General features: G+C 38.8%; 1 protein-coding gene across 4 annotated transcripts in view; it reads right to left on the reverse strand.

The window, feature by feature from the left end:
* The window catches only part of SLC10A7 (solute carrier family 10 member 7), a 271806-nt gene that overhangs the window by 241103 nt on the left and 17406 nt on the right, over positions 1 to 13297 (reverse strand). For all 4 annotated transcript variants that reach the window (XM_040966854.1, XM_040966855.1, XM_040966856.1 and 1 more), the window contains exon 4: positions 10421 to 10496. In XM_040966854.1, coding sequence (XP_040822788.1) covers positions 10421 to 10496 — 76 coding nt within the window. The remainder of the gene's footprint in view (positions 1 to 10420; positions 10497 to 13297) is intronic.

Below are 13297 nucleotides of genomic sequence, written 5' to 3' on the forward strand. Positions count from 1 at the left end.
TCCACAGGGGCATGCACCTTTCTCAACTATGTAAACATCAAAAATAAAATAAATCTATTTTGGAAAAAATAAGAAAAAAACAAGTATATTTAGTGTTTCTTCAAAACCACTAATGGAACTACTTGAAAAGGAAATCTGATATTTAAAATGCAATTCATTCTATTAAATCAAATTCTCACAAAAAGCCTTTCCAATAATAACACATACAGACTTTCTGATGCTTAACACAAATGAGATGAGCAGCAAGTTGTCAATGTTTACTTAGACCTGTTTAAGCGGGACATGGTATATGATCATTTTTGTAGCTTGGCTGTTTATTGACAGGGATTGGGCTACTTCTCCAAGCTTTATAGTTTAAGGGAATCAGTGCATAAATCTATCCAAGCCCCTATCTTTGTTTCTAAGTTCTTAAAGCAAACTTCCAACTACTAATTTAGCTTCCCATATCTTTTTATTACTAGAAGGAGTTACTTGGATTTCTGACACAAGTAATCCAGGTTATGGCAAGAAATACTTGGTCCAAAATATCAAGAACTATAAGCACAGGCTAATAAGCCCAGACTATCCAGATCAGTAAATTTATTGAAATAGCCTTCACTTTGTCAATATAAATAGCATATTTAACTGCAATTTTCTATCTTATACCTCCTGCTAAACAGAAAACTCAATATTCTAGATATGTACCAAGCCATATATATATCAATACTCAATATTTATTTTTGACTGAAGAGAATAAATGAGTGGATGAAGAAAAAATTCTTGAGAAATCAATGGCAACGACTCAAAAACATTAGATCATGCAGGATACTTGCTCACCATGTTCTCTCACAGTTTATAAGTACTTCCCTGTGCAAATCCATAAGATGCTTGTAAGCAATCCTATGAAGTAAATATGCAAATATGGCTCCTCACACAGTGACACCAAGCTTCCCTGAGTTCATGGAGACCAATAGGTGAGTGATGAGGAAAGCAGGACCCAAGTTCAGGCTTGATCCCAAGGCAACAATGACCTCGGCTCAAGGTCTGGTGGCCTATCAGCAAAGGTGCTGATGTCATGCCACAGGACATTGAACTGGAGTTGCTTAAAAACACTTCATCCAAGATTAAGCCTGGTCTTCATGTCAGCATTGGACCAACAGCAGAGGTCATGTGGTTTTAGCTGTAGAGAAAAGGGAAACTCAGAAGCAGAAATTGTGTTGAGCTACACAAGATCTTTCAAGTCTAAATCCAGTCTACTGGAATGCATTTCGCTGGGACAATAAAGGAGCCAGAGAAGAAAGGCAGTAATGTGATACAAGAAGAAAATCAGTAGAGAATGGTATTAGGGAAGCAGAAAGAGGAGACTGCAGTGAAGGCAGCGAAGATGAGAACTGAAAACTGGCCAGCGGCCTCAGTGACCATAAACCCCTGCGGATCACTACTAAGACCTTTTGGGTTTAGAATAGCAGAAAGCAAAGCAATTTTGAGAGATACTAGAATCATACAATTCACAAAACCTTGGGAAATTGAGGTGTTCCAAAGTTTATAGCAATTTAAAACAAGCACAGTGCAGTCTTTCTAGTGTCCCTAAAGAACTCCAATGCAGCTAAAAAGGTAAGATTGAAGTTGAAGGAATGGTCAGGAGGAAGCATGAGGGCCAGATTTCTTGTTGCTACTGCTGTTAACTTCTGTATTTTTTACCTATTAAACAGGGAAGCATGTTGCCTTTTCCAAACAGCGTAAGCAACAGGAGACTGAACTACACTTATGCCAGCAGGCAAAGGGTCAATACTGACAACCTTTTTCAGACACCAGACACCTCCAGGATGTCAGGAACCTTCCCAAAAGAAATAACTTCCTTTAACAGAAGAAAAAGGCAACAAAAGGTCAAGTGCTTCCTGTTGGGGAAGACAGTAACTGACAGGTCAGACCTTCTCCCTCCAAATCCTTTGGTTCCTTCTCTTCCTCTCCTTCCCTCCTTCCCTCCTTTTCTCTCTGATGCTTAGATCTACTCAAACTACCTTTATAAATGTTTCAATGAATCTTATCTTCATGCATTGGGTTAGCAAGACTAACTCCCTACTGATAATGCAAAATAACCCTGAAATAGTTCATGCCTCTCTGATAAGCCAGAAATTGAACTTTCAGTCTCCTTTTGGTCTGTGATAATTTAATCTTTCACCTCTAGCAAAAATCTCATAGCTATACTTTTAAAGTTAGTAATGAGAGTTCATTTACTTTCCAAGCAGATAGAAAATCTTTTTATTTTTTTTCAATACACTTGGACTGTCATGACCTTCATCTACGACTTAAAGAGTTCACCACATGTGGTAATTTTCATTGCTCAGGAGACATTATGAAATTAACTTTGAACAGATTTGGGCACTGACTCTATTGATTAAATCAAGTGCATAAGTGCACACACACCTGTGCACACATACACACAGCACTTTCACATGTATAATTTTTCCAGCCCAAATCAAAACTTTTTAAACCATGTACTTCAAATTCGACATGACTATCAAAGGATTCTAAAATGCTTCAAGCTGCTAAATGAAATACAATTTTAAAAATGCCAGCAAAATCTGTTTCATGAAACACGCATACTGTCTCAATCCTAGACGAGGCAAGATGGCAGCCCCATGCTTACAAGCAGCACCACAACCCCAACTTCTCTGCTGATATCCCAGTTGTCAGCACAGCTGGGAGATGTGACTTCACTTGGGATGTGTGCTGCCTGTTTTTATAAGGTTTAGAATTAAACAGAGGTTTTTGAATACTATGAAATCACACTAAATGTAAGTTTCTCAGACGTAGGCACCGGGCAGTCAGGATTCAGAACACAAACCGGGGTATGCTGGCTAGTTCAGTGCTGAAGACAGGTCCCATGACTTTCTATGGCTCTCCAGTCTTGCCTGCCTTTCTACCCTCTGAGCAGCTCATAGAAACTAAAATTCCTCTCCCAGAAAATGAGACATAGAAGCTGAAAATCCTAGTGTGCCCTTCCCATCGTATCTGGCGGGATTAGGAAAGAAGGAACCTCTTGCAGAAATACAGAAAAGAATCTGAACAAACAAGCCCTGCTAAGTCCCCCACCCTCGTGTATTAATATTATCTCCCACCGCCTTTTCATAAAACTTTCCACCCACCCACCGCTATCCACTGCTTTTACATAAAACTTTTGTTAAACAAATGACTTCTGGGTTTTTTTTTCTGTTGTTAATCAGTCTATCAGGACCTTTGTGATGGGTTAGGAAGAGACAACTTTTTCTCTTTGACAAATCTTATTCTCCATGGTAGAAAACAGCATACTAGCTAAATTCCACACTGTATTTCTAAAGATAATTGGTGGGCACAGAAGTGCTTATTATGTTTTAAATTGCTCACATGAGTTTCACACAGCTTTTGTAGATACAATTAGGCTTTTTAATTTTCAAAAAAAAAAAGATTGGAGTCCATTTGCCACATTCTAATTCAATAGTATAGGGTAGACATGCAGTGTTGAAAGTTATTTTTCCAGTTGCTTGGGTAATGCCAATTCAAGACATCCATGCAATTCTTTCTGAGACACAAATAAATATAAGTAACATGTCTATAATCAGCATGATACCTGTAGTGGTCAACCTGCCCATTTTCACAGCTTAAATTACTAGGCTACATCTTAACACTGAAAACATAGAGTTTAGCTAAATATCACCCCTAGATCTCTTTGGGAGTGCCTTTATAACCTGGCCTGCCTCATATCTATTATGATCCTTAATGTCTTTCTTTTTGTTTTCATCCCACAATTTGCAGATAGATCCATAATTATATTTCTCTCCTACATTTTTTAATGTCTAGAATTTCAAAAGTTCACAAAGCTATATAGCTTTGCCACTTTATTCTAGAGTTAAGGTCTCATATTCTCTTACATTTTTAGGCAATAGCTCATAGCTGATTCCTTCTCTTTCTCAGCTTCCGTAAGAAGCACTGAGACAAAGCAGTGCCAGCCTCCCATATGGGCTCCAGTTCAAGTCCTCACTGCTCCAGTTCTGATTCAGCTCCCTGCTAATGGTCTGGGAAAGCAGTAAAGGATGACTCAAGTCCTTGGGTCCCTGCACCCACATGGAAGACCTTGGCACCTCGTTTTGAAGCAGGACAGCTTAGAGGTTGTAGTCATTTAGGGAGTGAACCACCTGATGAAAGATCACTCTCTGTCCTTTCTCTGTAACTCTGCCTTTTCAATAAAAAGAAATAATTCTTAAAGAAAAATAAAAAAGAAGAATTCAGTGCTTCCTAGTGCAAACCCTACCTTCTTTCTCACTAAACAGCAACAGAAATGATAGAGATACGAAACATTTCTATTGTAACTAATAAAATCACTTGACTCTCTCCCCAAACACATAGAATTAACTTTGAAGTTTCTTCAAAAAATGAATTTCTTCTAGAAAAGCGACCCTGGGAAAGACATCTGGCTGAGCAGTTAAGATGCCCAGATCTGACACAGGGTGTCTAAGAGGCAGCACCGAAGGCTCAATTAACAGGGTTCCTGCCCCCTAACACGGGAGACCTGGATTCAGTTCCTGCCTCTCACCTTGAACCTTGGTCTTACTGTGGCTGTTGAGGACATTTAGGGAGTGACCTGGGGAATGGGTGTGTTCCCTTTCTCTCTCTTATTCCCCTTGTCAAATTTAATTTCAAAAAAGGAATCCCTTTGGTAATTATATTAAGGCAGAGTAACTGTAATGTAAATGCAATGATTTTCTTAAAAAGTCTCACAAGGTTTAACACTTTACAAACCTTTGGAAAACACTAAATTTTACAATAACATTTTATATTAAACTAATACATGGCTTTAAACAATGAATAAGAGTTTATTCTACGTCTCCCGGGTTAGAATAATACATAAAAATATTTCATCTACTTTCTCATATTTGGTAATAAAATTAGGATTTGCCAAGTTTTGTTACTTGCTACAATATTTTTTAAAGGAAGTAGGGGTAGACATGTAGCGTAGCAGTTAAGAAACCTCTTGGTATGCCTGAATCTCATGAGAGTGCCTGGGTTAAAGCCACGGCTCTTCTGATTCAGCTCCTTACCTAGGGTCATCATGGTAGTATGAACACAGCACATCTGCATTTATAATATGTACATGTTAATTGTACATTATGCCTCCTGTGGGGCAGCAGGCTCAAGTAGTTGGGTACCTGCAATCCATGGGAGAAACCCAAATTGAATTCCTAGCTCCCAGCTTCAGTCTTGCCCAGCCCAATGCTGCTACCATAGGTATCTCGGGAATAAATCCATAAATGGGATCTCTCTTTCTCTTTCACACTCTCTCCTTTGTTCTCTCTCTCTCCACGCACATGTGCACACACATACACACAGAAATATATATACACACTCTATCTTTTCAAATGTATGAAAAATGGGGGAAAAAATGAACTATCCCCAAGCTCATGTCCTCACGATTTCTTCACCAGCTAGCCTATGTCAGCAGTACACTGGGTGATTCTGTATTTTTTCAAAACTGAATTAAAATGGAATGAATATTAATAATCACGAAAAGAACTTGCCTATCAAGTATTTATGTAAAAACAGTTTAAAATTGAAAAGGCACAAAGCAAGATTGCCAGTCCTAAAAACAGTTTCACATAAATACCTAAAAGAGATACAAGTAGTGCTATGAACTATGAACATACATTAAGTTCCTTCTGATACAAAAGTAATCATAAATTGTAGTTGGCTCACTGAAGCAAAAATAACCTAAGTTACAATAGTAGAAATCACTTTTTAAACTTAACAAAAACTAAGAAGGCTATTTCTTGCCAAAATCTAAACTGCAAGTTCACTACACTACACTAACCACTTAACAAAATAAATAAATCATTTCAAATAATATCATTATATGTGTATATATCCCCAAACCATTAAAAACAAACATGCTGCACAACCATACATTTTCCTTACTACCTAAGTGTATACAATAAACATGCACATATTTTACATAAAGTTGTGGTACGTACTTACACCAGAACATAAACATAACATAAAGAAGTTACTGACTCAGAATCCTGAAGGAAAACGGTTCTTTGTTTTGTTTTGTTTTGTTTTGTTTTGTTTTCAGCACTTAGGATTCCTTTATTTTCAACCTTGACATCCTGGGCAGTGCCCTATTATGGGATAAAAGGATTGGTTGGAGAGAGAGAGAGAGAGAGAGAAAGAGTGTGTGTGTGTGTGTGTGTGTGTGTGTGTGTGTGTGTGTGTGTGTGTGTGTGTGTGTGTGTGTGTTGTGTGTGTGATGCCCTGGAGAAAGGATGGCAGGTGGTAAAACCACAGCCCCTGCTCAGACCATCCCAGTGAGGCCTGGAAGGTCTCCAGCCAGTTGGCATTCTGGTGTTCAAGGCCATTTTTGGGTAGTGCTGTTGGCACAATTGGAGTGCCCAGAGCTGTGGTCCTTTCCCAATTTTGCTTTTAAACAACAGCCAGCTTGTTGGAAGGGAATGGGAGGAGGGTGGTGGTTTAGGGCTGTGATCTTGGGTCATGTGTGCAGGGAACTTTGACCCCCTCACCCTAACTGAGAGGTGTCTAAATGTCACAACAGCTATACAGTACCAATGGTAAGCCCCAGTCCCCACACACCATGGACATGGCAGGAACTGGTGAAGAGGGAAAAAGTTTTTTGCACATGTCGTAAACACTGTCAAGCACACTCATGTTGAGAAGACAGTGCAACATGGAAATGTGCCACGGCAATTTCACTATCATGGTAAGACTCATGTACATACAAAAAAACCTGCCTGCAGGACCAAACAGCAAATCACAAGGAGTGAGATCCAAGCCTTCATCTAGTAGGGATGGGGACCACCCAGCCCAAGGGACATGAAAGACCAGTAAAGGCATTTGGTCTCACCCTGGCTAGGCAACTGCAGGCAGAATTCATAATTCAATCAATCCACAGCAGACTAGTTTCTTAGGTTGATAATTTTGTATGGTCCCTGGATGACATTATAAATATCCATATGGCTCTCGGCAGAAAATAGGTTCACTACCCCTGATTGATCACCTGGCACAAGATTCAGCTTTGGATTGCTTCATTTACACTCATCAACAGATCCACTTTCCAGTCTTTGATTAGATTTTTTTCCCAATACATTATACAAAAGATGAATTGGCCCTTAACTTTACTTCAATAAAAGCACTTAATCAACTATCCAACATACTTAGAAGCATAATAAACATAAAATCTACTGCCCTGACTTTTACACCATTTCCTCCCATAATCTACATGTGAAATTGTTCACTTCACATCAGAAGATGAGACCAAACTGACCCCTACAGACTTGATTCTGAAGGTTGATTATCAAGGTTGGTGAAAAACTGTACTTTGCTCTTCCAGTCTACAAAACAGCTTGATGTCCTGAGGCTGCACAATGTAAACATTTAAAGTAGTAAGTCAACAATTTTAGAAAACAAAAAAGCCACTTCTAAATTCCACATTATTAAGTTCTTATATTAATGAGGTAATACTATATCTACTAATGAACTTACATGCAAATACACTCCAGGAGAATCTAATGCTACATTTTAATGTCAGAAAAGTGGATGAACTTTGAAGCTGTGCCAAAGCCATTTGGGAACAAAAAGATTTTCTAATCTTTTAATTTACATCAGTATAGACTATACACCTCTTAAAGGATTACATTAAGAAGAAAGCAATAAATGACACCCTCAAACCAATTAACACTTACCTTACACATACCCTAACAGACCTAAATATCAAACTCTTCCGAGGCAAAACAAAAAAAGGAAAACAAAACATAGTTTTCTTTTCTAGTACAAAACACATGCAAATCCTCTATCTCTCATTAATTACTGGCAAATAAAAATAATTATGTGATTGGGTCCGGCGGCGTGGCCTAGCGGCTAAAGTCCTCGACTTGAATGCACTGGAATGCCATATGGGCACCGGTTCTAATCCCGGCAGCTCCACTTCCTATCTAGCTCCCTGCTTGTGGCCTGGGAAAGCAGTTGAGGACCACCCAGATCCCTGGGACCCTGTACCCATGTGGGAGACCCAGAAGAGGTTCCTGGCTTCGGATCGGTGCAGCGCTGGCCATTGCGGCCACTTGGGGAGTGAATCATTGGACGGAAGATCTTCCTCTCTGTATATCTGGCTTTGCAATAAAAATAAACACTTTTCAAACACTGGTACTGCCTCACCTCCCTCTTCCCCAGCTGACCCTGCTTCCCACTTCACTAAAAAAAAAGCCATGGAAGAGAACAGAGAACAGCCAAGTATGCCGCTCCGTCCATCTACATGCACCTATGCCTGTACATTCCAGCTTCTCTCCTACTGAATCCCTACTGAAACTCATGAAACCTGATAGCATTCTCTCTCATTTGGCCAAATATACTATACCACTATTTTGTCTCTCACACTTCCATCAATAATTCTATCTCTCTGTACCATTCTTACCATCATGAAAATATACTGTCATAGCCGCACTTGAAAAAAATCCTGATCCCACATCCCTACCAAACACATTCCCATTCTAATCCTTTTTATCATTAAGAACCTCAAAGCTACCTATGAGTCTTCTCATCTTTCTTTCTTTCTCTCTCTCTTTTTTTTTTTTTTTTTTTTGGCCTACTCCCAAGCTTGTGACACAGCATTCTACCAAAACCACTCTGGCCAATGTAATGGGTAACTTCTATGTAGCATAATTCAAATGTGAAATGATACAGTTTGAAAATAGTTTGGCAGCTTCTTACAAAATCGACATTTATCTGTGATAAAAGAAGCTTATATATTGATTAAATCATCCATCTCAGAAGGTCTTTACATATGATTTGTAGCTATTTATAAAGGTGATTCTTCCTTGCTCTAGAACATAAATCTACCAGATAATTCAGCCATCCCAGTCCTACCAATTCCTAAGAGAAATGAGCACATATATCCACAAAAATATTTGTCCACTGATACCCACAGCATAAAACTGGGAAATGTCCAAAGGTTCATCAACAGGCAAATGGATAAATAAACTGTGGCATATAAAGAGGAATGAACTACCAAAACGCAATGGTAATATTGAATCAAAACACATAACTGTGCTGAGTAGAAGAAGTCAGAAAAGGAAAAAGAATATTTCTTGTATGAAGATCTTATAGAAAACTCCAGGAAACGCACAAACAAATGTGTCATGACCAAAACCAAAGCAAGAGGAGTCATGAGCACCAGAGGAAGGGATGTCAAAGGGTGCAGGGGACTTCAGAGGGGACTGGGTATCTTGATTTCAGTGGCACTGTCACAGGTATATACATATGTCAAAACATTAAATTGTTTACAATTTTTCATTTATTGTATGTCTTATTAAGCCTACTTGTAAAAAGAATATAACAGGAACTCTAAATTAAAAGGCAATCTGCTTAAAAGGCACAGAGATAAAGAGATCTTGCTGGTTCAGACCCTAGATACCTGCAGTCCCCAAGACTGGGCCAAGCCAAAACAGAGAGCCTAGAAATAAATCTTGGTCTCCCCAGTGAGTGGCAAGGGCCTTCATACGCCAGGTGTCACCACTGTCTCCCAGGGTACAATATTGACAGAAAGCTTTATCAACAGCAAAACCAGAACTCAAACCACACCCAGAATGCAGGCATCCCAAATCACCATGGAGCCAAGGGCTTGTCCATCAATAGTTTTAATCATACTTTAATAAAATTACTATAATAAAAGAATACAGCAGATGCTTCACAATTATTTTTAGAAAGATTAAGTTGGTAAAAATGAAAACAGATGCTAAGGCAGCATAACCTTAACAATGAATTGAAGCAGGGTCCCAACAGATCTTCCTTTTTCAATAGTATTCTGAAGGAGAGGATAAAAGTGGAAAAGAAGGAATATGCTGTCCCCAAAGTCCCTCAGTATGAAGTCAGTAAGCCTTCTACCACAAAGCAACGCCCGTAAGCAGCTTCTGAGATGGGTCATAGCTACTCCAATACAAAAGTGTACTTTGTCAATAGCCCCCGGTAGTTGGAAAATTTCTTTAAAATTGTCATAGGAAACTAGCCAGATTTCTTTTTATCATCATTACCAACCTTTCCCCACCAATTTTATGGCTTTTAGTTTCCTAAGAACTAATGAATGGCCACCGCAGGTGTCCTCAGTCTGTGAGTCTTGCAACAAAAGTCCTTTTCCTCAGACTCCTCAGTCCTGTGTGTCCCAAGCTCCCACTAAAGTACAGGAAATCATGAAGGCTTCTTTATCTCCTTGGCTTCTCTCTTTCAAATTCTAAATTCCACGCATAACCACCAATCTTAGCATCCCCTTGGTGCATGAATTAACCCACTCCTTTCATCAGTGGCTGTGATTATGAGTTTTCTGCAACATGACTCATTCAGGTTTAAACTACGTTCAAAACACAGCATGCACTGAAATGGAAAGGAAGCCCTTGTGACTCACCTCATTTCCACCAACTGCTTTGGTTAAAATCACTGCAGAAGACACAGGGGGAGGCATGCAACCTACTGTCTGCAAACTGAAAAATAAAAGAACATTCAATTATAGGGTTTTTCGATCATAAATAGCTTTTACTACATTTACCCTAAAAATAGCAGACCTCAAAAAATGAAAGCAGGATGGAATTCATTGACACAACATGCCCTGAGGGGTTCAGATCATTCTACATGAGGCAACAAGGTCTTGAAGATGATGCAAAATATACAGGCCATGTAGGGCTCAAAGTTCTCACTCCATCCCTCAGACTTTAAGTGATTTTGGTATTTAAATTGTTTCTGTAAAACTCAAAAATCAGGGATGAGTATTTCATCTAGCAATGAAGGGACCACTTAGAATGCCCCCAAGCCGCATCTCCTGACACTTCAGCGACCATCTCCTGGTGTTGGCTTTGTGCAACCAGAGACCCTAGAAGGCAGTGGAGAGGGTTTAAGGGCCTGGCAGACCAGGACGAAGGTTACAACTCAGGGATAGGGGCACTCGTGTACTTCTAATCTTTCTGGCTTTTTCTCTTTGGCCCTGTCCCTTTTATGTATAAAAAGGAAAAAAAACACATATATATGAAATATAAATATGCCATCTGTGGGTAGAATGACACACAAAGGTATAAAAAAGAAAGTATTCCTGCCTTCAAAGAGCCAGAAGACTCAATACAAACATGTGCACAACTAACAGAGAAACTGGGCCATGGCCTCTTCAAGACAGAATCCTCCTTCTACCACAGTCTCTCTATGTGCCTACTTCAAAGAATGCTCTGCTTCTACCACCTGCCACACATCTTTCTTTCCTTACTCTTCTGAATGGGACTTCTGTTCTCTCTTCCAGAAAAAAAAGTAACAACTTAAGAAGTAATCAGTGATTTTCAGATGCTCAAATCTAAGGTTTGCTTCCTGATATTCATTCTGCTACCATTTTTGCTTCTCGGGACATTGTCTTTGCTTGGTTAGTATCATACATCACCATGCTAATTTATCTTCTTTCCTTCTATTCTGGTTTTTTGCTGATTTTTCTTTTTTGTTTTCTTTTCAATCGCATTCTTGTCTGTAATATCTACATTCAAATGTATGTCTTGCCTTAACCTCTATTCCTAAATTTATTGCTGTCTAGAATTAGGACTTCAAACTAAACACATCTTTTATAATAAGTATGTGGGTTTTTCTCTAACTTTACTGATGTAAAACTGACAAGTTAATATTGTGTATGTTTGCAGAGAACATTTTTTACCTATAAGAATTATAAAATCATCAGCACAATCAAGTAATTTAGCATTCATTCCCTCAGTTATCCATCCTGGTTTTTCATATAAAATACATTAACTATAGCTAGTATGTTATCCAGCAGGTCTCCAGAACAGATTTATGTATTTTATAAAAATGCAACATTCACTCTGAATTTAGCTATTCTGTCAATGAGACTCATTTTTAGTTTCATTTGATTTTGGTTTCTTGATATGTTTTGTTTTTGTAAAAACAGAGAGACTGGCAGGCAGAAAGCAATGATGTACTAATTCTCTTCCCAAATGCCCACAGAAGCTGTAGCTGGTCCAGGTCAAAATCAGGAAACAGGAGCAGGACTTGAGGCAACATCTGTGACCCGCCCCCTCAAGGTGTGCACAAGGAAGCTAGAACACAGTACAGAATTGGGACTTAAAATCAGGTACTCTGAAATGAGACATGGGTTTCCCAAGTAGTAAACATTTATTCCAGATCAGGTTTTGGTTTTGTTTGGATTTTGTTGTTGTTTGTTTCATTTGTTTTACTTTGTTTTTTTAACTATCTAGTTTGAATCTTTGTGATTATATTTGACTCCACTTTTTCCTCACACACAACTGGTCAAAACAATCAGCTTTCCACTCTTCTTCGTGACTGTTCAGATGCTTTCACACATGTCTCTGGACACTTACATAGACCTGCAGAATACTCTCTTACCTCCACACTGTCCCTTCAGCAAAGAAAGGCAGGGAGTCTGTACCCAGAGCATCTTCATTTTGGCTACTTACCCATGACTCTAAGGTAGAAGGAGTCTGTACCTCCCCAAGTTAACATGCTAAGTGTGCACTCTCAAATATCACGAGAATGAGAGAGAAACAAAATGAAAGAGCTTTCTGTGACTGTGGTAGGGCCAGTGTGATTCCTTTAATACTTTAAGGTGAGAACTGTACATCTGTTTCATTTAGCATACTGAAGTTGTAAGTACTACTCTCCTAACAATAAACCCAGTACATTACTGCCAGGTTAATCTTGAACATGTAATTCTTACCATGTTCTCTTATTCAAAGACCCTTAGGGGCTCTCTCTCTATCATCTACATAGTTTCACAGGTAAACTTCTAACTCCAGGGGTCTAGGTCATCTGCAAGTTCAGCTTGTCTCCCACTTTGGACTCATTTTTGAACTCTAGCAGTATCCAACTCTGCTAACCTAATCATACCATTCAAGGGGTATACTGTGCACTAACCCATTTTTGGTGGCTGTTATTTAAGTAATTAGTTAGGTACGTCTAAAGCTTATATATATGTATGTACGTATGTTTGTATGACCTACATACCCAACTACATTAGATTTACTCTGAGGACAAAAGAAGAGAAATTAATATCAGATCCTTTGAGTGCCTTACACATGTTAAATATTCAGTAAACACTGGCTCTTAATAATCATAACACATGTTGATCTAAAACAACATCATCATATTCAGGTGATATTTTCTGCTTTTTGTTGGAATTTCATGTTTTTTTTTCTTTCAAACACCAGATGACAAAAACAACCCTATTGCCACCACCTTGTATTTCTCCCTAGTTATGTAAATGATGCCATAATTACCCAGT

Source organism: Ochotona curzoniae, unplaced genomic scaffold (assembly GCF_017591425.1).
Source record: "Ochotona curzoniae isolate NIBS_2020 unplaced genomic scaffold, NIBS_Ocur_1.0 scaffold_4506, whole genome shotgun sequence".
Taxonomy (NCBI): Eukaryota; Metazoa; Chordata; class Mammalia; order Lagomorpha; family Ochotonidae; genus Ochotona; species Ochotona curzoniae.